The sequence below is a fragment of the Arctopsyche grandis genome, chromosome 7, assembly GCF_051622035.1.
Source record: "Arctopsyche grandis isolate Sample6627 chromosome 7, ASM5162203v2, whole genome shotgun sequence".
In the NCBI taxonomy this organism is placed as follows: domain Eukaryota; kingdom Metazoa; phylum Arthropoda; class Insecta; order Trichoptera; family Hydropsychidae; genus Arctopsyche; species Arctopsyche grandis.
In genome coordinates, this window is record NC_135361.1 from 13825886 (window position 1) to 13850259 (window position 24374).

General features: G+C 34.3%; 1 protein-coding gene across 2 annotated transcripts in view; it reads left to right on the top strand.

Moving 5' to 3' along the window:
- Positions 1-21007, top strand: part of by (focal adhesion protein tensin) — an 87373-nt gene extending 66366 nt beyond the window's left edge. For both annotated transcript variants that reach the window (XM_077434434.1, XM_077434435.1), the window contains 15 exons: positions 620-841; positions 6069-6266; positions 6612-6787; positions 6875-7027; positions 7108-7259; positions 7333-7596; positions 7912-8079; positions 14003-14753; positions 17363-17539; positions 17618-17752; positions 17829-17985; positions 18059-18243; positions 18331-18482; positions 18557-19163; positions 19241-21007. In XM_077434434.1, coding sequence (XP_077290560.1) covers positions 620-841; positions 6069-6266; positions 6612-6787; positions 6875-7027; positions 7108-7259; positions 7333-7596; positions 7912-8079; positions 14003-14753; positions 17363-17539; positions 17618-17752; positions 17829-17985; positions 18059-18243; positions 18331-18482; positions 18557-19163; positions 19241-19397 — 3654 coding nt within the window. In that variant the 3' untranslated portion in view covers positions 19398-21007. The remainder of the gene's footprint in view (positions 1-619; positions 842-6068; positions 6267-6611; positions 6788-6874; positions 7028-7107; positions 7260-7332; positions 7597-7911; positions 8080-14002; positions 14754-17362; positions 17540-17617; positions 17753-17828; positions 17986-18058; positions 18244-18330; positions 18483-18556; positions 19164-19240) is intronic.
- The last annotated feature ends 3367 nt before the right edge of the window (positions 21008-24374 follow it).

Below are 24374 nucleotides of genomic sequence, written 5' to 3' on the forward strand. Positions count from 1 at the left end.
TTGACATTTTTCAAAATGATTTTATTCAGAAGCCACTGTGGAAATATTTTTCACGTAGGATCTCTTTCGAAAAAACTACGTCGAATATACATATGTATGTAGTTTCTTAGTTTTTGTCTTCTCAAAATACATACGTTTCTATTTATACCCGCTTAAAAGGCACGTATATCTACATACATATTATATATGTCTTGCTATAAATTTTCTTGAAGGTCCATCATGCATATATTTATATATTCATTCTAAATTGAGAAACGCTGGTATGACTTATTCACGCCGAACAAAAATACACAGTGTCAGTCGGAGTTCACAGGCGCCGCCTAAATATTGACATTTCTTTTATAATGTTAATCACATGTGCGAATTTTGCATTACCGCCCAAGTGAAGATATAATTTACACACTGTTAACATAAATAATAGTGAAGCTTTGATTTTATTTATTTAAGCATACATTGCGCAAAATCGATCCAGAGTGTTCCGTGTTAGTTACAAATAATATAATTTTTAGGCTCATAGAATAATCAATTGTGCGTCGAAACTTTTGGAAATTATTAGTCGACGTATAGGTGTTATTCAGCTGTTGTCAATCGTTTTGATTGGTAATTGTTGTTTTTGCAGGAGGGGGAGCGGTTTTCAGACACGAGCTGGCAAATCCATCGTCAGTGGCGCGAAGGTGAAGGCCCCTCATGGCCCACCTTGCGCAACACCTCTCCGGCCAGGACACTTTCCTCTCATCCTCAACCTCATCAACACAGCTACATGGCAACGCCGATCCTCACCGGTCCCAGGAGTTCCGAGCCTTCTACCAACACTTTAGGAACTCCAAGTTTGCGCCGTTCGGTGAGTGTTCAAATTCTGGGTCACCTTGAAATTTTGTACTTGATTGTCATTTGTCATCAAAGCAAACAGTGATAATAAGCTAATCCTGTTCATTGTCGTTTTATGGAGAGTTCTATTGTCTGAAATTATATAATAACACACAAAATTAATTAATGCAGAATTTCCACAATTTTCGCGGTCGCCTTGTGTATATGCGGTTTTTCTTTTATTATATTATGTATATAGGTTTATATAGGTATATACAAAGTCTTTTTCGAAATTATATATTAGATTATTATACACTGTACGTATATATATATCGAGAGTTTTATAGGATGTGCATTTAGTTTTATTTTGATCTTATACGTAATATACATATAAGAATTCTATTTACGCGGTATTTAAGTGTAAGCAAAATCGCGTAAATTCTGGATTACTAGGTGATGTAAATATACATATGTATATATGTACATATGTACATACATACATACTTACGGCAACAAATTAAATGGCCAGTATTTTAATAAATTTTGGTAAGTATATATGTAAAACAGTTTTCGGCAAGTATTTTATTAAAAAAATGGTCTGTATTATGATTAAATGTCAGTATAAATAATAAATGGATAGTGTAAAAATCTGACGTAGGTACATTCGTCAGAACAAAAACAATGCCTGTTGGATGAAATTGTCTAATCAACCAAAAACTAGATCATAAAAACGTGATCCGTGATCGATTCTGAGTTCGAATCAGTCAAAATCTCGAGTTCGAATTTTCGCATGATCGCAAAACTTCATCTGTTGTTACTACGTACATAGATAAAGTAAGTATACATACCATTTAACATTATTACTGACCATTTATTTTTAAATAAATGTAAGTTAATGCCATTTAATATATGTAAGTACTGACCTTTTATTATTTACACTGGCCGCTTGTATACTGAACAATGGATATTGGCCGTTTGCTATAAATATAGGCCACTTAATATAAATACTGACCTTTCATATTTATATAAATACTGACAAAAATAGACTAAAATACTTAACAGTAAAATACAAGCCCATACTTACTATTCTGTTACTATCAATTTTTGCTCTCTATATACTGAAACGTATTCGATTTTTTTTATTTATTTATTAAAAAAAAATGGTTGACTTGCTGTAATACGTAGTATATTTTTTTTTTATTGAAGACGATAGCTGTATAAAGTCCTTCAAATACCCTTCTCCAAATGCCCTTTTTGTGTATTTTCTGTCATCTTATCTTACCATTCGTAAGGTTATTGATTCGAAAGATTATCAATTTTATTTAACGCCTTAAATCAGTGATTCCCAACAATTTTTTTCTCTTATAATCATCCTACCAGCCGACACATTGATATATAATTAAAAACAAGTGCTGCGTACGATTCTGTGCATTTGCACCTTTAGTATATGTACATTGAAACTGTGTTAGTGCAAAGTCTAAAAATTATGGCTTTGAATAAAACATATCCTAAGGAAGTTTTTACAAATTCTCGAAGAATTCATTATACATATTTGAGAATAACTTAATTACGTACATTATAGTTGATAATTAAATAAAATCTTTCGTTTAAATTAGCGTTTTTTTTTTTGGGAATACTGTATGATTCAAGGTTTTATAAATAAAATGTAATGTTATGATAAATTTCAACGTTTCATATCAAATTTCGATACACCAGTCGATATACGAATAGTGCTCTCAAACGAAACATCCGATGTTGCCATTAATACTAAATTCACGTTATTAATTACAGTTTTGCGGTTATTTTCGAATCAATATCGATGCGCCTCTAAAAAAATATCCGCCTACATATTTATGTACGTACGTATCTATTGGCATTCAAAATGGCGTATATACACAAACCCGCTTATAATCGTTGATGAAATGATGTTAATTACCATTCGTACATACGTATAAATTTTTTTGATGGAAACAGCCCGCACCGGCAGAACAGGGGACGAATACGAATAAATTAGGCAGAATTCATTTGCATAATTAGAACCAGAACAGTCTGTCTCTCGCACCAAAAAAAAAAAGGATATAAATATACACGCAAAAACTGGCACATGTATAATATATAGAACGAGTTAGCGCCTATAATTGGTATTATAAATGCGAGTACTTCCGGCCAATGTGGTAATTTATATTTTCGCTTGGATAAAATTGGTTGCGTAAGTTTCGGTGAAATATTGTAATGGTCGAGTTATAAGATTTGGCATTAGTGCGCATGAGGAAAGACGCGACGCCGCTGCAGTGCGTCTGCGGGTGGGTGGGTTGGGAGGATGCTGCGTTTCCATGGATACGACGCCTCGCCCCTCCTAGATTTAGCCAGGAGGGATCTCTGCCACTGCATCGTCATGTGCATTCTGTGCGAGGTGAGGGGCGCACGCGACATGGGGCGCCGCAACGGGGTCTGCGCCCTCGCCGGGGCTTCCCCCCTCAATGGGGCCTTCCATCGAGATGCGCCCCATCTCCTATTCGAACTGGCCTTATCCCTGTGGCGTGTCTCTCATCATCTCTACGCCTTCACCGAGGTACGAACTTGTGCTATATGGACTCACCAGTGGGAACTTTCCAAAGTAATCAATGAATATTTCGATTGATTGAATGATAGACTTCAGTGCAGTGTTTTTTTTCACGAATGTGTATTTGAACAGGTTTACAATGAAACAAAAACGATACCTGTACATTGAAACGTACCTATGTACATATTATTAGTGACCAATAAATTATATGTATGTATGTAGGTACATATTAGAAGTTATAATTGAAAGTGGCATAATTCCACTTTTCTACATTTCGAGACATACATATCTCGCAAAACATTATTAAATATAATGTTTTGCGTTTTACAATATTTAAAAATATTGGCGGCCTGTGTAATACGTATATTCTGCTTTTGCGAGGTTCTGTACATATCGAATTAAAATAAGTGATAAACAATTTGTGAATTAAGTCAAACAGAGATAGTGTTTTTGGAACTGAAAATTGGACTTCCGCCGCTTTATAATATAACGGCTCGGTAAACGGATTATTTCGCACATTTTGATCGCGCACACAATCAATCGAAAATCAGTACCAGATATTCCGTGATCGAGGTTTTAGTGACGTCTGCAAGATCGCTTTGTGCGGAATAATCACCGAACCAACGGTTCATGTAAATTCAGTACATTGATCAAGACTTTTTGAGGGGAATCGAATACAGCGTAGTGAGATAAAAGCCCTTCCTTTAGGAAAGAATATGAAAGGCGGATTTTTCTGAAATTTAATTTTTGGATTATATGTGTGTATGCAATGTCTGTGTAGTTCTTTTTCGATTTGAATAAGCACAGGTCGCTTTCGTTATTATATAGAGATAGGCGAATGAGGTGACCGGCTGTTTGCCAAATTGTAGGGGCGCCAAATCGATGACAGATACTGAGAGTGAAATTTCTCTTTATATATGGACGTAGTTCTGCAAGAAGGATCCAAAATATGTAGTAAAATTTTTGGCGATCGCAATTTCATGAATCAACTGTTCAATTCACTTTCATGAAGCGGTGACTTAATAAGATAAATTTTACAAAAAAATGGTAAAAATATGTATATTTATGTGGGTTGGATCCTTTTAGCCGAATAGCTTTCGATGTTTATTGGTTATACGGGCACATCCGAGCATCGAGTATACAGAATTACACTATGCATACAAATACACGACACTTACATTAATGGCCCCTAGGTGTCGCGAACAGTTTGAGTAAAGTGATAGTACGCAACCAGTCATTAATGTTACATCGAACAATGTCGATAAAAATCGAAAAGGCATTTCCCAAATAATTTTATTATAAATTTATGTACATATGTACATACTATATTATATGACTATGCACTTTAAATACATATGTTCTGGTGGAAGCCAATATTGTCTAAATTACTGAGAGAATCTCATAAAATGAATCTTATTTCCGTATTATATTACGCCACACAAACTCTGCTAAATAACCTTATATGAGTTGATGAGCTGTACAAGTTTATTATAATTATACTGTCACCTAACTAAAACTGTTTGCAACACCTAGAGATTATTTATGTAACTACCGTGTATTTGCATGTATTCATGCAAGTGTGTATAATAGATGTTCGGATGCGCCCGTATAACCAATATGTACCCAACTTTCATATGCAATATTGTAATGGAGGGGGGGGGGGTTTATTATTGTTATATCATCAAAAACTCGTGTCCTGAAATACATATTTCATTATTATTATTTATTTATCAGTCAAAATAATAGATTTTATCTTTTTTCTTTAACCATATAATTTTTAGGCGAAAGAAGATTGTGAAGAATTAGTAAATTTAATTTAAAAATTATCAACTTTTAGAATATTTCAGTTGAATTTCATTTTTCTAAAAATGTAACATGATTAAATTATCATATCGCACTATTTTAAAGTAATTACATCATCTCCATATAAACTCATATATCTCTAACTCTCAATGGTACACGATAAGATATATCTTGTGTATGCGTTCATCACATTATTTTTTTCTCAATGTTCTTTATGGTTCATGCTTTTACTATAGTGGTACGTGTAAATATGTACGTAGTTATCTTTATGTGTGCTCTGCAATTTAATTTATCACAAAGAACTCTGTTTTTGAAATTTGCTATGGTGAGAGTGAATGGAACGAGAGTAATGTGAACTTGAGACAAAGTCTGGCAATGCGAATGCATTTTAAAGCAGACAAAAAGGCATGGACATGTGTAAATATTGCATTGGAATGTACCATTGCAATCTTATGAGTGTTCCCTGTGACAAACACATGGCCAGTAAAATGTCTTCGGTAAACATCGGTTGGTTTCTTGTGTGCTTTCGAACTCTTCTCAAACAATCCTTATCAGACATTGTCACACAATGGATGGTCTGGAAATCTCTTGAAACAAATTTAGATGAGCTTAAATCAGGCTAAAATTAATATCTATGCCGAGAATATCAAGATTGTCATTATTTTTATTTTTACTGTAAATTTATTTTCGCATTTCTAGATTTGTAATAGTGGCCTTGGTTATTGAAATAAGCATCGAACTAAATATATCAAAATTAGACAAAAGTTGTAAAATAAAAACATGTTCTAATTTAAATAGATTTATGTCCTACTTACTTATTTCCTTTGATCACATTATATTTTTAGTGTTTTGATGGATTGTCAAACATGAATTAAAATTATTTTTTGTTTTACAGGAGGATGGTGAGAGTGAAAACCGGAGATTAGGAAATCGAATCGAAATGCAAAATCAAGGACAGATGGAACTTAGCTATGTTACAGAAAGAATATTGGCATTATGGTTACCGGGAGTGGGAAATACGAATGCGGGCAAAAGCTCACGCGAAAGAGAGGCTGCTCAAATGTTACACACAAAACATGGACAAAACTATATGGTAATTTTTTATACCTCAATAATAAGGAAAAATCAATCATTTGAAACCCTTATTTAATAATAAGGGTTTCAAATTTCAATAAGATTCAACATGAAGGATTCAAATCATATGAATTTTATAAATTTGTTTTACATTAAACAAAAAAGATTTATGAATTTGTTAAAAGAATACTCATTTGTTTTGAATTGTTTTTGTAGAAAGATATAAAGCTAATCAAATTGTATCTTTTGTTGTTTATAAAGATAATATTTAAATTAGCTAGGATGCAAACCATCAATTTCTTACATTCAAAAGTAATAAATAAATAATTTTTTTATCATACTAATGAATTGTAATTTTTTTTAGATATTTAATTTAAGTGAACGACGACAAGATGTGGTTCAGGAACATGGTGGCCGTGTATGCGACTTGTCTTGGAAGCGCGGTCTTGCTCCTCCGCTGGAAGGACTTTGTTCTCTATGCAAAAAAGTAGAACATTGGTTAGCTGAAAATCCAAATCACATAGCAGTTCTCCGCTCTTGGTAATATAAGTCTCTTTTGTTCAAAATAATACATCGGTTCATTCATTATTTATGTAAATTTATATTCATACATTTTATTTATTTTAGCGGTAATCGAGAGCGTCTCACAGTAGCTGTATCATCATTCCTTCAATATAGTTCTATATGTGCTCGACAAGAACAAGCTGTCGATCGTTTTGCAATGCGTCGGTTTTTGGATACTTCGGCATCTTTTGTCAATGTTGCGCCTTCTCATAGAAGGTCTGTATGATATTTCATCTTAATTTTTTAAGGTATTACAATATTTGTATTCATCATCAATTTTATTTTTAAATTTATAGATATGTAGAGTATTTTGCTGGTCTTCTCGCTGGTAGTATAAAAGTCAACGCTTCTCCGCTTATGCTAACCCATGTGACCGTCGTAGGTGCACCTCCGATGTCTCATGTATTTTTAAAATTATACGAAGGCATTGTGCCTATATATACCTCGAGTGAGTGTTTAAAATTGTTTAAATTTATAGATATTGGTTTAGTAGGTTTATTACTGTCAATTTTTTGTTATAGATGTGTACTCGTTGGGTGTCGGTGCAAGGCAATTCACTGCCGCTTTAGGATCTGCTGGCTCCGGAGGAACGGCAGGAGGTGTTGCTGTTCGAGGAGACGTTCTGCTTCGATGCTATACTCGCCCACCACCTTTAGCATCCCAGTCTAATTCATCTTTGAATAAAAACGAAAGGCGATTGCTATTTTCATGCCAATTTCACACTTGTGCCGTGTCTGATTTCACCATTATATTTACCAAAAATGATCTTGATCATGCTTGTAATGGTGAGTGTTTTTTATATATGTATATTGTTATTTGTAAATTAATTCTTTTAAATTTGCGGTTTTACATTGATGACACAAAAGCTATTTTTTTGGTTGTTTTGTTTCAATACATTTACAATTAAAATTTAAGTATGACATTCACATTACACATACTAAATACTGGTAAACAATGAATTGTTTTTGCGGTTTTTATTGCATGTTGTGATGATTGTAAGAAATTGATTATAATGTAATGAATTCCTTGTAATTTGTGGCTGTTTTAATCAGGAGTTGTGGTTTTTGTAATGATTTAACACGGAATTCTTATTGTTTCAGATGACCAATTTCCAGTGGATGGTTCTGTGGAAATACAAGTCGCTGGTGGACGTCCATCTCCAGCTCCAACACCTGCCGTACGAGTTCTTTCAGTCGATGATGTTTTATCTCGTTGGGATAGTTTGCAACATCTACACAACCATTCTTCCGACGAGGAGGACGTAAACGGTAAGTTGTCAAATAAAATGATTTGATGCATGAGCCGTTATATTTGAAAGTGGCATAAGTCCACTTTGCATACTTCATTTCGAGAAATATTTCGCAAAACATTAAATATAATGTTTTGCGTTTAACAATGTTTAAAAATACTAGTGGCCTGTAATACGTGTATTCTGTTTTTCCAAGATTCTGGCCATATCCAATTAAAATAAGTGGTAACAATTTGTGAATTAAGTGATTTGTGAATAAGTGATGAAGTGAATTTTTTAGAAATAGTGATTTGGAACTGAAAATTGGACTTCCGCCACTCTCAAATATAACGGCTCATATGTATGTATTATAGTCGTATAAACTTTGCCAAGAATTGTCAAAATGAAGTAGCAAATTAGATTCGTGGATGATATGTTTACATCTAATCTTTATAAATATGAAAAATGCCAAGTTCATTAGTTGAAATTATGGTCACAAAACCCAATTTTTTTCATACAAATTTTATTGACTAATTCAGCAAAAAATAAAAGGTAAAATTTTAAATTAAATGTATCGATAATTTTTAAAAATATCTATCACATCGATTGAACTGATTTATAGTAGTTGTCTATCATCATCATCATCATCATTTACAGCGATTCACCATCCACCATGATGAAGGCCTCTCCAAAACGCTTCCATTCGTCTCTGTTTTGCGCAACTCTCATCCATCTCACCTCACACATTTTCCTAATTTCGTCTACCCATCTTCCCTGCAGTCTTCTTTTTACAATTTCGCATTCTCTTAGATACCATTGCAGCATTTTTTTGTCCATCTTTCGTCCATTCTTCTAGCCACTTGACCCCCCCCCCCAATTGCCATTTCAATCTTTTGACTCTACCCACTATCATTGTCCTACTTCTCATCCATTTCTCACGTTTTCCGTTTCCTGTCTTTCCTCGTTATACCAAGCATACAGTGTTCTGAACTTCTTTGAGTGCATCGTGCAACTCTTGGCGTTCAATGTCCAGGTTTCACATCCATACGTCATCACTGGCTAAACACATTAATCGAAGTTAGTTAAAAAAAAAGCACGGCTATGAGCCCACAAGGTTTCCAATACTTTTACTTTGAAATCTGAATCATCAAATATTTTAGTTCGGTCAATTACCATAGTCTCTTTTCCTTATAAGGATATAAGAAGTATGATTTTGGCACGTTGACTTTGTTATTAAATATTATTTTTATCGTATACTTAGTTATAATTATTATCCGTGAACTTGTTTGTAGAGCAAAAAAAAAGCAGTGTCAGGTGAAAAATGATTATTTGTGTGTTTAGCTGAAGTTGGCGCCAGCCAAAAAGGGCACCAAAGCGTGTTGCGTCTCCGCCAACTACATTTATTTATAAAGGTCCTCACCTTCTCGCCGTCCATTTTGTAACCATCGCGTCCAGTCAAAATAAATAAGGTGTGTTAATTGTCGGCCATTGGTGTGGAGTCGAGCTCACACCCCATTCATAAATTAATGTATACATACGTGCATTTCTTGGCATAACGTACCTTTTCGCATGTGCATAGTCTTCATCAATAAACCTTGCTCCCGTTTGAAACACACCCACGACAATGTGCATATGGTTGGTTAATTCCAGCATCTTCTTCTGCTTTACGATCCATTAACCTTTGTTTTGGGTACTGGAGATTTTGTTCAAACGCAACCGAACCAAGACTAATCACTTCACGGTTTATTTTGGATATCTGCGATGCTTGTTAAATTTCGACCTTGACATGATGACTGATACTTTGGTATCATTAGCGGTTACCTTTTTTTATTTCTGTGTCACTTCATTCTTGTAGGTTTGTATCGCATATATCTACCTCTATAGAATTAAATGTTAATCACACTGTTTAAAAGTTTACCTTTTCATATGAAGCTAAGTTGGCCTTTAGAAATCGTGCACGTACTGCACTCCCGGTTGACCCTGTCATGGTCAGATCAGACGTGTAGGAGCTTCTTGTGGGTGTACTTCATTCGCGATTATGTACTTTATTTATAAACAATGAATTAAGTAATACACTACTAGTTATTCTGTGCGATATTTATGAAACTGTTTTGATGTTGGTTTTGTAACAGTTTTATATTATCTTAACATTTGTTTTGATAAATAAATACATGATGTTGCGTCGCTAGTTTTCTGATTGTGGGGACGCCTCTGGCGTTTTAGCTGCCCGGGTGCGGCTATTTTTGACCATGGGTCCCTCTTGTTCCCGCAGTTTCCTCTCTTGTCGCGCTTCTCCCTCTCCTCTCTGGTTCTTCTTTGGTTCTTCTTTTTTCATTCATCGCTTGAATGAAAGGATTCGCAGCGCTGGTCCAGTCGGTGCTGGTATAGTCTCACTCGGGGTTTCAGGGCTCACCGATTCCTGTCCCTTCGCTTCAAATGTTGGCGGGAAACAATCTGGCAGCGCGTCATCTTGAAAGAGTTTGTTATATTTGTGTTGTTGTTTTCATCTACGAGTACATAAGATGCAGTTATATTTTAAGTGAATACAGTGACACTTTGAAGCATTTTTTTTACTGCAACTTCAAACGAAGACATTTTAATTTATGAGCAACCTACTGCTAACATGTGTAGTGTGTTTAGAGGTCAGATGAATTGTGTTAATCTGTGATTCCAATATATTATACTTGCGTTTCATTATAGTCATATGCGAGACCTTGCTTTTTAGCTTGGGATTTTTGTATATATCATGAAATTTTTGTTTTAGAAGTATTCATTTTATATATGGAATTTCGGTGTTATTTATATTTAGAAAAAATGGTTAGTGGTTTTTGGTTTGAAGTTTATGGAGGCGTTTAGTACTGTTATGTATGTATATTCATATTGATCGAGTGAGGAAGCTGTGTCTTAGTAAGAACGAAGTTTATTTTTATGACTATTGGACGTGAGCGTGCTCTATTGGGGAGAATTCATTCTTAATCAATTGTGATCGCTCCAATTCGGACGTTTATGGTCGCTAATTGGACGATGCGATGACTTCCTACGACACTTCTATTTGGAACAGAGGAGTCTCTAATTGTCGACCGCAAGTTCACTCGTATATTCGCGACATTTTCCACTCCCACGGTCGCTTGTGCTTGGCGATGCATGCGAGATCGAAAACTTTATTTATTTATTTGTTGTTGTTGTTTTTTTTTGCGAACTTCTGGGATGTTAAACGCTTTAAACCGGTTGTGGTGGGTTGTGCGGCCAAACTGAATCTAGAATAATTTATTAATATCTGGTCTACGTTCTTTGGGTGGATACAGTCTGTTCAGTTTTGGGGATTGAATTATTGTTACTATTAATCCGATGGTTATAAAAATTAGAAGAGATGATTGATCATTTTAATACGCATTGCTATTTGTAGGTGAAGTTGTGATGTTAATCTCTTATGATTATGTAATAATTTTTTTGCCAGTTTTCGCTTGGTATAAATCAGATATTTTAATATAAAATTTCAAGGGGGATACATAATTTTAAAATCAAATTAGAAACGTGACTTTTAAAATTGGCTCTTAAACCATTCCATAACTTTGTAAATAGAATGAAAAACAATCAATGCAACAGAATTGAATCGAGTGTAACTCGTTAACTACCTGGTTTAGTGCCAATCTCTTTTGATAGTTGCTATCAGAAATTGCAGAGCAGCCCACTCAAATTTTACGACCTTATTTTATGTGTTTAGAAAACTTTGGCTCACGCCATTGCATTTTTTCATTTCCTTTTGCGGGTTTTTTCGATCGGCGGTTTTACAGAACGGGTTTTCATTTTTACAGAGTTTAAAAAAAATGAAACAAATCCGTCGGCTTTCAACGTCGACACGATCTCGCATTAACTAGGGCTTATCATGGGTATAACGAGACGAACACGAGAGTCCGAAATAGTGTTATCTTTTTAGCGAGCAGGGGAGAGGCGGGTCGGCCGCTGTTTGCTTCGGGCCTTCTCGCTCCCCTCGAGATCAACATTTATTGCCGATTTTGTCGGCCAAACGAAGGTTTAGCTCGTCGGTATTCCTCTGGTTGTTTAAATGGAAGATTCGACGTTAAATTTCTTGGAAATCTCCGAGATTGCCGGACAGGTGTGCCGGGAGGGGAGCCGCAAATTATAGTCACCTCACCTGAAGGTCGGAGCCGCCGCCGCTTCACAATAGGGCCTCGGTTTATATTTTAAACGTTTTTCGTAGAAAATTTCAAGAATTCAATTCACGATCGGATTGAATTCGATCGCGTTAAAACGGCGAGGAATTTCGTTGATTAGACGTCTGAGAAATCGATCTGTCAATCGTCATGGCTCTTAATTATTTACTGTCCGCTTGCACAATCGGATTTTCAATGTCGGTGCAAAGTATGCTAATTTGTTTTGCATATCTCGGTAAAATTTTTAATGTATTTGTATATATACACGTTATTATATATGTATATGTAGGCTAACTTGTTCAACAGTTCAATTTATTGTTTTCACAAAATCATTCTAGATTTGTACTTAATTTACTGATCTTGCCGTTTAAATATATATTTTTTAAATTCATATTTACCGTGGTGCCATTGGGTTTTGCCCCAAGGCGACACATGTGGCTAAATTTGTACATGTACATGTACTTTATATAAATTTGTAACTTTATTATTATAAATTTTGAAATTATATTCAAATATGAGGGTAAGTTGTCAATTTGTTTGGAACCACTTCAACAATTAAATCAGATAAACTGGCAAACTCTGATAGGAAACGATCGACCTGGAGTCACATACTTATGTATATCCAAGGTCTGGCCAGCAGCACCGGGCCAGGAATTGATCCCATGACACCCCATTATACGCTAACCACTGAGCTATATTGTTGATAAGAATTGATAATTGTAATGAATCAAATTTGAACCTTTTTTCTCGGAAACCTGAATTCACGGAGTAGAATAGGGTTAAAAAGAGCGCCTTTAGAAAACGATACCCCAATGGATTATTTGATTGAATACTTTCTAGGATCTTAGGTGCTTTTTTTAGTTTATCATGCTTGTTTTTCTAGTCTGAATGAACCTTTGGACTAAATAAATGGGTCTGCTCTAGAGTATAGTCGATCGTTTGCCAGCAAGTTTTAAATATGAGATCAATTGCTAGCAAATAATTATTTATGTTAGTTAGACAGTTTGATCACAAGTAATTATGCCTAACTAGTATTACATAAATAATTATTTGTGATCAAACTGCCGAACTCAATACATAGATAATTACTTGCTAGCAATTGATCTCATCTTTTTGAACCTGCTAGCAAACGATTGACTATACTTACCAAATAATAAATAATACTATACCAAAGGGATCCTGGGCCCTGGGAAAAAAAATTTCGGGCCCAGACAAACTAAAAAATATATATGTTACATATAGACATATTTTTAATATGCGAAAAACATATCAGAACTATTAGAAAAATACCTATACATAGGTTGGCTGCTATTTTTTAAAATAATTGAGTAATAAAATATGATATAACAGGTACAATTTCACATGGACACAGAATGCGTGGATCGAAAAATAATAACCATTTATCATTAAATTAATACATGTATATATAATAATATAAAATATCAATATCGACCAGTCGGATATCCCGACATGGGCCCTTCAAGTAGTTCAGGCCCTGGAACTTTACCCCCCCCCCTCTCGTCGGCCCTAGTCTATACTCTAGATTGGACCGAAATAAATTGGTCAATTTTGTAATTTTATTTGAATAAAAAACATGGATCTAATACATATATAATACTAAGACACATTCTTCCAGTAATAAATGTAAACAAACATTTTTTTTGTCGCATACAGACTTCTTTTTTTTTTTTTTGAGAGCTTACATCTCCACACCTTAGAATTTGATTTATAATATACCTATAGACATTTAGCATGGATTGTTTTTTCTGACAGTATACAATTTTTCAGGTCTAGGAGATATCAGGAGAAGCGGCAGTGGAGGCGAAGGACCCATATACGCTACCGTCTCTCGTCGTACAGTGGATACAGAGCCGGTGGTGAAGTGTCCACCAGCCCGTGCGGCTGGTGGTAGTGGTGCTCCAGGTGGCACGAGTCCCCTGAGTGCTTCTATGGACTCGGGCATAAGTTCGGCAGGAAGAAGACAAGGATCACCCTCTCCGAGTGCTCGTCGTCGCGAATTGGACGAACTGCTTCGCGACATGATGCGAACCGTGGAAGCATTGCCTGGGCCAGAGTTGAGTCGCCACGATCAGTGCGCCAACAACGAGCGGCCTGAGCGCACGCCAGCACCCGACATCCCTTACCACGCCAGGCCGGACTCGAGACCCTTCACCTACGGATCACCGCTGGCCGAAGCATCCATGCTCAAGTCCCAGCCGGGCCTTTCGAGCCCCAGCCTCGTCAGGAGGGCGCTTCGTCCTCGAGTCGACGACACCCCCGTCTCCATCGATGGCTTCGGCCTCAACGGGTACTCGGATCGAGACTCGCCTCCTGATCCTATCGATCGCCTCTTCAGCGCCGAGGCCAATGAATCCTTCAGGAGGCGCGAAAGAAGGGAGGCTCTCCTCTCCAGATCACCCCCTATTCCGCCACCCCTGTCTCCGAGACGCGAAGAACGTCGGATGACTCGAGAAGAACTCGTCACTGTGACACAGCCTTCGTATCGACCGGTGCTGAACGAACAACATTCACATTCAGGGTAAGTCGTCGAATTTGAATTTAAAATGTTCTATATTGATAATCAAAATTAAAAATATTCGCCAAAGTTTTGGGTCGTTAAATATTACTTGTAATACGACTTGGATCAGTCATGTCCTTTTTTATGTTCTTATTCGATTCGTTGGAAAATATTCTGATAAGAAGAGTGGGAGATGGAAAATTGACTTGTTACTCAATTATAGTGGTATTTTCCCATAAAACCGAGACCAGATGGAATGCGGACTTTGAGAAAATTAGATCAACTTTCTTCGATTGAAATGTTTCTCGCAACGTTAGTGCTAATAAGTTAATTAAAAAAGCTAATAAGCGAACAGGAAGTTTGGTCATTGTTTTAGGTATGACGTCACGTTGGTAAATTCACTTATTGTGTTTGTTGCCAAAACAACTCCAAAATAGGACACGTCTTGAGCGCATCTCTTCTACAGGCAACAGGCTCCCCTTCACGGATCCTTTCTGTATTTGTGCATTTTGTCTCGGCTCGATCATGACATCGTATCGTTGTAATTAGAGGTCAAATCCAATTGCATATGCAAATTCAAGCAATTATAAAGCGTTTTGTCCATGCTGCTCATTCATTCAACTCTAGTAATCGAAGTTGCTTTGCAATTCTGGCATATTGTGCCCGATCAGGGAATCAGGTGTCCTGGTCGTGTGTTTGTTAGTGGACTGTAAGACTTGGCTCGACAGACCAGGCCAGTCCTTATAAAGAAGTCGAGGTCGCGGGCTGCTGCTGGTGCCGTTCGTTCGCCCACATTGCGCCACACGCCCTGAACCTGATCCACCCAAATGGTTACCCTAACGCAACATTCTTTCGAGATGAACCACAGCTTCCGCTTATGGCTCTCGGACTGAAAAAGTCCTAAAAAATAATTAGCGACATTCAAAATATGTAGCGTTCTTTGGTGGGACACCTTCTGAAACGATTCCAATATTTTTCATCGTAAAGCTATCACTAGTTTGAAACTGATTTATTTACGGCTATAATAAATAGCCTTTCTAGAGATCTTGATCAAAGATCTTCTCCGCGTGCGTATAGATATATTTTGTACAATTTTAATAGGCGGGTGTCTCGAGTTAGTTTTATTTGTACACAGATTGGGTCTACTCATATATGTACATATAGGCGTTTCCGTATGAATATTTATGGCTTTTTTTTCTTCTCATTTATAATATATACAATTTAATCACGTCGTGAGTTATGTAGTTGCTTCTCTTGCAGTTTAAATTTAAGCGATACGTTGCCATGGATAAATCGAAATCAATAACGATTCTTGCTTATACTCTTATATGGTAAAACTATGTTCCTCGTTTCGTTTTGCGCTTTCCTTTGTGTGAAAGCTTCATGCGACCTTCTTTTTATTGAATCTCGTTTACAATGCTTACGTGGAATACCTTCATATTAAGAGAGTTCAAGGTAAATATCCTTGGATACTCTTCTCGATTAATTTATTACATATGTACATATAGAGAAGAAAGCTAGTCTTTAATCCGTGGGAAACGTTTTAGCTCAAAAATTTTTTATCGCAAAATGAAAAGTTATGGTATACATATGAGTCGTTATATTTGAAATTGGCGTAACTGGGGGCTTGTATTATGTTTATTCTGCTTTTCCGAGATTCTGGACATATCGAATGAAAATAAATGATAAAAATTTGTGAATTAAGTCGAACAGAAGTAGTGTTTTTTGAACTGAAAATTGGATTTCCGCCACTTTCAAATATAACGGCTCATATACATATGTATGTATGTATATGAAGCTGAGCTTCAATCTATGTATATTTACTCTTTATGATGTATTCGGATTTTAATGCTACTAGTACTACGTATTTTCGTTAGTCAACAATATGCAATATTTAGTGTTGAAAGAATGTAGTATGTATTTATGTAGAATTTTAATTTCAATTCTTCAAGTACCCTTATAATAAAAAATTTGTACAGATGTTCTGCATTAATTTTGTATTGAAATTCGTTCTCAACAACTGACTCGTTTGAATATCAACGAGTGAAATAAATAAAACCGCACATCCGTTAGATGCCCATCACCGAAAATTCTCGATTATGTGACTTGTTTGCGATTGCATATTTTCCCTATTGAAAGTTGATGTAATGATTCCCGCGAAAGTGATTCATACGTTTGTACCTACTGATTCCTAGGATCTGTAAATATTTTCTTCATCGATGAGTTACTCATACCAGATTCTTTTGAAAATGTTTTTCACACTCACCCTTGTTAATTTTCAGCTGCAATATAATGAAATGCTGACATGTTTTGAAAATCAGTAGTGTGATAATAAAACGAACACCCGTATTTTATGACTTACTTATTTTTCACCTATGTACATATGTACATACATATATATGTATTATCCATTTACCTATATATTTTGAAAGTTATTGGTCATCTAAATATGTATGTATAATATAATGTCATTTGTGAAGCAATTGGACAATCAAATGTCTATTTCCGACGTTTGCTATTTTGCTAGATATAATGGTGAATCTATACTTATATATTATTTACATACATATGTACATATGTAAGTATATAGATAAATCTGTAATCTAAAGAAATTTTCAATATACTTTCAGGTTAGAAGAGCTGAATGGTCGGAATTATGAAGTTGTATCTAGTCGTGGTGAAGAAGGTTTGACGTGGCTACAACGTCAACAACAGCGGCTACGTGCTCGTCGAGCTGCACGTCAACATGCCGCACGTCTGCCACTGGAGAGACCTCTACCTCCTGCACGTGCTTCTGCCAGTCATAGGTATTATATCCATATTTATTTAATTGAAAGTTATTTTTTATCCAATATAATGTGATAATAATAAAATTATCATTATAGATTCGATGGTTATACCAGTGATACAACGGCGTTCGCTGATGATGATGATGATTTTGGTGTACCATTGCATATTCATACCACTCCACGTTCTACTGCCGTTCAAAATACATCTCACGAACCTGCACTACCGAATAGGTATAATTTGATTATGCTTTATTTTGTAGTAATTTGGCTTGTTTGGATTTTGTATATTTTTATATTATCATTTTAGAATATCATCACGAAAGTTCATGAGCTTAGAAAGGACGGTGGTTCGTGAACGTAGTGTATCACCGAGCACTCGCGGACTTTCCGATATGTTGGATTCTCCCATTGGAAGAGAGCAAAGTCTTTTATCATATGCCGACCGTTCGTGTAATGGTACTATGGTAAGTTTATTATAAAATTTCAGTTATTCAGTTATCTTTGATTTTTTTTATAAATTAAACATTATTTTTTTAGACGCGTGAAGAATCATTGTCATCTTGGAGAAGCATGTCTGTAAGTGAAGTAGAAGGACCTGAAGGTGAAGAAGGATATAGTCCATCCCGTGGTACCACACCAGCTTTTCCCATTGCACCGTGTACTCCGTATCCACCTGCCACACCTACAACACGATTGCCTTTACGGAGTCCTGTTACTCTGCGGTATAAAGTTTATATTGAATCTTATATTTTATATTAGAATCAAATTTTTAACAAATTGTACTTATGTATGTATGTATGACGTTTCAGTAAGGACTACTCTCAGTTATCAATGCCACGTACATCTCCGTCATCAAATACTAGTACCTTAGAACCCCTTCATGACGTTTCTCCGGAAAAAGTCAAATTTGTACGAGACACTTCTAAATTTTGGTACAAACCAAACATTTCTAGAGACGAAGGTAAATTTAATGAATTTAAAATAAAATGTTCAATTTCATGTAGATTTAAAATTAACGCTACATTTTAATTTCAGCTATATCACTTTTGCAAAATCAAGAGATTGGAGCTTTTATAATCCGAGATTCAAACTCCTTCCCGAATGCTTTCGGTTTAGCACTCAAAGTGGCTTCACCAGGATTATCAGCCGTTGATTCCGTGCGACATTTCTTGATTGAACCAACTTCCCGAGGTGTGCGACTGAAAGGATGTTCTGATGAACCTGTCTTCAGCTCATTGTCAGCTCTAGTGTATCAACACTCAGTGACACCACTGGCGTTGCCCGTAAGACTTCGGCTTCCTGGATGTGATCCTGCACCGCCTGGTCCAGCAGTAGCTGCTCGTGAACTGCTCTCCGCTGGAGCAGCATGTTCTGTATTGTACTTAGGAGGAGTCGGCTGCGAAGCCCTCACTGGACCTGAAGCTGTGGCGCGTACAACAACTCGTTTGCTATCACAAAGAACGTCACCAACAGCAAATATTATTCATTTCAAAGTGTCAGCTTCTGGCATCACGCTGACTGATTCTACCCGTCGATTATTCTTCCGTCGTCACTATTCCACTGCATCTGTATCTCACTGCGGGTTGGATACTGAAAATAGAACATGGGCCTATACACCAAACAATGAAAGGCCTAGTTCAAAGTAACTATTTTTATTTTTAACGTTTTTTATTTGTTCAAATTTATGTGTGTATTCTACAAATTTTTGTTTCGTTTTAGCCGCATCTTTGGTTTTGTATCACGGCGAACTGGAAGTACGACCGACAACGAATGTCACATATTTGCAGAGCTTGACCCAGAACAACCAGCCACAGCTATCGTCAATTTCGTATCGAAAGTCATGCTAGGACAAACACAAGCTCAAAAATTTGTTTAGTTCACAACTAATTTGAGTCTTCTTGCATTACATACATCAAATTTTAAAATCTTAATTTGCAATAATGAAATATTAAAATTAGTCGATTTTTATAAACTCCATTCTACTACTATCATTCTTCATTCTTATGAAAACTTTTGTAATGAATGCTTTTTTCTATTCACGCTTTCAAACTTTCATGCCATTGAGTTTTTATTTTTAGAAAAACAGTATTAAATATTTTTATGTATAATTTTATAAGAATCAAATACTGTTTTTTTTTTGTTCACGGGGCATTCTACATTATGACAATGATAAGTTTATTTGTATATGTATAAGATAATAAATTTTTATGGTTTTCATAAGAATGATTATTAAATCTTGCCTACTTTGTTATGAAGTCTATGGTATAAGATTGAACGAAATTCATATTTTTGTTTTAAAAAATAATAGATTTTCTAAATCTTTATGGTTTTTTTTTCATGGAATGTGAATATTTCATATTTTTTTAATGTACAAACACTTCACAATGTCACTTGAAAATGCTATTATGATATTAAATTAATTTATGACACAATCAATAAAAGCCTTGTGGATTTAATATTATTTAATATTATTAGCAGCAAATGATTGTCGAACACATAAATGTGACATTGTGAAAAATACCATTTACCTCATGTTCAGAATTGTGCTACACATGGTGCTTGAATCTGTATTCCAGTTATATACATATTTATAATAAAGATGCAACAAATAAAAACATCACATAAATACATATATTTTTTATCTTTTTGCTATATGCAAAAACGTTAAAAAATAACTCGTTTCATAAAATATTTACATAAAATTCATTAACTTTAACTAGTCTATCAATGTATGTTTATTGTATTCTAAATATAATATAACAGTGGGGAGAAAATTTCTCAGTATCTTCATAGCTGCCTCTTCCAGTTAATTTATAGTTGTTATTATGACAATTTGTTTAGATCATTTATGACGAGACAGCTCGAAAATATTTAAAATAAATTATTGAAAGATATAATATAATTTTAATTTATTTTTGTTAAATGTAAATTAAAATTAACTAGTCCTCTTATGCATTAAGAAAAGCGTAATACACCGATCCGTATAATAACAGTAAATTCATGAAAGAATTTATTTTCTATATAATATTGTTCTAATTTCATTTAGAAAATATGAATGCATGTTTTTTTTCATCTTTAAAATTCTATTTTCGTTTGGAACTGTTATTTCCTTTATTTACAAATGTATACTGCCTTATTATGCAAAATTTCAACTATGCTAGAAATCAAATTTTAAATAAGCTAAAATAAAGTTTTAAATACTAGTTGATGTGTTTCGAAGAGTGTAAAATTTATTAAGATAGTAATTTCAAAAACATGTGTACATCTGTGCTTGTAATTTTTTATTTTGATGATTGAAATTGAATCAGTATGATTTGTACAGGAAATTAATATTATTTGTGTACCTCTCTATATGTGAAAATATACTAAGTTTATAATTATATTTGATTGCATAAAAGTGTTTATTGTTTAATTAATTTTATAGATATAAATTACTTACCATATGTGTAAAAGTAAAATACAATAGAATAATATTTAACAAATACTAAATATGTAGTTTTTATTTCATATATTTATTACCATAATTTTCAGACAGTAAATATTGGAAAGGGGGAACTTGCATGCCTCAAATTAAATACAAATATTCTCATCAAGTATCATTTTTATTTTAATATCCAGCCACTGATGAGTAAATTTACATATGCATTATTTACAAGTTTTGGTTTTTTTTTGTTCTAACAGAAGTTTATTTTACTACATTTATTTTGGAGATGTAAAAAAATACATATTAGAATCAGTAGGATCATTAAAATGTGGTACCCTTTTAATCATTTGAGAAGTCAGTCTGTGTCGGCTCTACCAAACCTCAGGTGGCCGTAGTCGTCAAATTGGTCTTCTCTTTTGCCGAATCTCATGTGTCCATAATCGTCGAACTGTTTCTTCGTAAGTTCAATCACGTCATCGTCGCGGATGATGAAGCCATCAGCAAAGCGGGATCCGTAGCGTGAAGCGTGAGGTGCTAATAGCAAGCCTCTCCTCGGTACAGTCAATCCAATGCCTCCGGATGATCCTGTTGCAGGAATATTCCCCGTTGCACTTCTTCCTTCAACACTTTCGGCTGATACCATCAACACGTAAAACATGATGACGAACAGGGGATATGATAACTTGAAAGTCATATTCTTGAATTGTAATTTCGTAATTGTAAGGGTTGAGAAGAAATATAATGACTTCAAGCCGTCATGTGGTGTATCTTTGACGACGACTAGACGATGGAAGAGATGAGAGTGAAGTGACTTTCTGTGGCGAATCTTACCTTTTATATCCTAGAAGGAAATAAGGAGATGGTTGAAAGGATTTAGTATTCAAAGGGAATTCTCGGGCGCAAATTAGACGTGGCAGTTTTCAATTTGTGCAAATTGTTTTTCTCCATGTATAAATTGAAATGTTATTAGATTAAGGTGCAGATAGAAAATGCGAAATTTTTAATATTCATCGTGGAGGCAAAATTGAAAAATATATTTAAAATATCCAGACGAGAAAGAGTATTTGATGTGTAGATGTCGACATTAAAAATAGTAAATATACATAATATGATAGATAAACATATAGGAACAAGTTTAAATAAACTAATTTTACAAAATATTAAAGGCTAAAGATGTGAACGTTTTACATATGTATATTGTATGGTATATATAAATACAATTTACATAGAGAGAAAGGAAATGGCACGAAACGTATTATAATGGTTGTTTAAAAATTGCATTTGGACCAAATATTAAGAGCGTACATTTTAAATTATACTGCTGTCAAGGTAAATTTAAATAAAGTAATTTTTTTTTATATGTATTATATTTATATAGCTTATTTATCAAATATTATAAATGAAACATTGTTTTAAATGTCTAAAAAGTATAATTGCAAATATAATTTTCAACCCTTACATATATAATTTAAAAATATAAAAAAATTATATTTAGAGGTTAAGAGTTTATAATTTATAAAATGCCTATATCTGGGTTCGTCTTTTCTCCTTTTATGTTATTATTAAGTATTATTTCTAATTAAAGAATGACAAATAAAACATTGAAGTGAAAAACATAAAGAAGCCAATTTCTTAATATATAATGTATGCCTAGTTCATATTACAATATTGACCAAATACATAGGTGAAATATGAAGGTGAAAATATTACTATGAATATAAAATAAGTTTAGTTTAAGCTAGCTATTGCACATGTATTGATTTTTTATAATTCAAAAAAATATTCACAAAATTCCGTTACATAATATTACTTATTAAATAAATTGGCTGTCAAATGTAGGACGATAATAGACATAATCGATAAAACCAATTGGTATTCATAATGTAACATTTGAAAATGCCACAGCATGGAACTCGGCGAACAACAACTGGAGGGGTCTCCACCTCTTTTTATCGATTGTGATGAGCTGCAACAACCCAAAACAAATATAAATTTAATAAGTGATTTGGAGTGTCCCCTCCGCAAACTATTCATTGAACTACAAGTGTATAGGGTAATTTATGCACTACTTTACCATATAATCCACGACATAATTCAATAATTAAAAATGAACAAATAGAGGAATTTAGTATGTGCTGAATCTTTAGACGTACAATAAATTTTTAGATGAATTTCAGCACTTGCACAATCAACTCTAGAATATGCTAATTGCTTGAATATATAGAATTTAGTACCCATATTGTAGCAAGTCGCTAAATTATAGTGGAATCATTGAATCATAATGGAAATAAATTTCAGTCGGGGATTGGGGACAATACTCGTTTGGAAACCGAAGCAAACAAATATAAAGAAGAGGTCTTCAAGTTACAGAAAATACTTGAACATACAAGAAGTGAGGGAGAAAGGGCAGCAGCCACAGCTGAAAGAATGTTTAAGGAGAGAGATATCGCCATGAAACGTTTAGAATTACTCGAACCTCGTGTATTTACATTGGTTAATATCATTTTTTTTTTTACTTTTCAAAATTCTTATATGTAATGTAATCATAAAAATATATCAGCTTTACTTTTGGAATCATTAAAGTTTCATGTTGTATATTTGGGAAAACTGTTTTCCCAAATATACATATAGTCATGATGTATATTTGGGAAAACATTTCTACAAATTACTGGTTGGTTAAGTGAGCAACTCAGATACATTAGATGCCTCAGTTCTTAGATGCATTAGATGCCGCACTCTTCTCTTATGGCACATACCAATTCGATGGCTTCGTCACCTGTCGCAATCAAGCTTCTCAACCAGTTTTCTGTTAGATTTATTTGTTTAATCTAAGATATACTGATCTGGTTGAGGGATTGTTTGATTTGAGATCGTAAATGTGTTTTTAATATTGTATTTGTTTTATATATTGATTTATTTGTTTCAAATTTTATCTTCATATATTGTGTTTTTTCATCCATATTTATTCTTTTATCCTTTTTTTTTTTGCTTATCCAATGTTGACGACTTGGAGCAATTCTGTAATGTTACTATGACGAATTTTTAAATAAAATAAAATAAAAACAATATAAGTAAAATATATACAATATACGACGTATTCGAAACATTTTGACATTTTAATTTTTTTTTGTTTAAAAACTTAGCCAAGTTATTATATTGTAATTATAGGAGAAGGAACATTCCATTCTTAAAGAAAATGTGGAGACGTTGAGTAATTCTTTGGAGGAGAGCCAACGCCAGGAGTGTAATGCTCGCTCACGTTTGGAGGCAATATCAGCTGCAAAAGTGGAAGTTGAAAATCAAATCGAACGCATACAACATACATTGGAAAGCCTGCAACGGTTATGAATTTAATTTAAAATTATTTTTTGTATGACTGATCTTTCACTAGAGTGAGAAGCTATGCTATGATTTTGTTGAAATTTATTT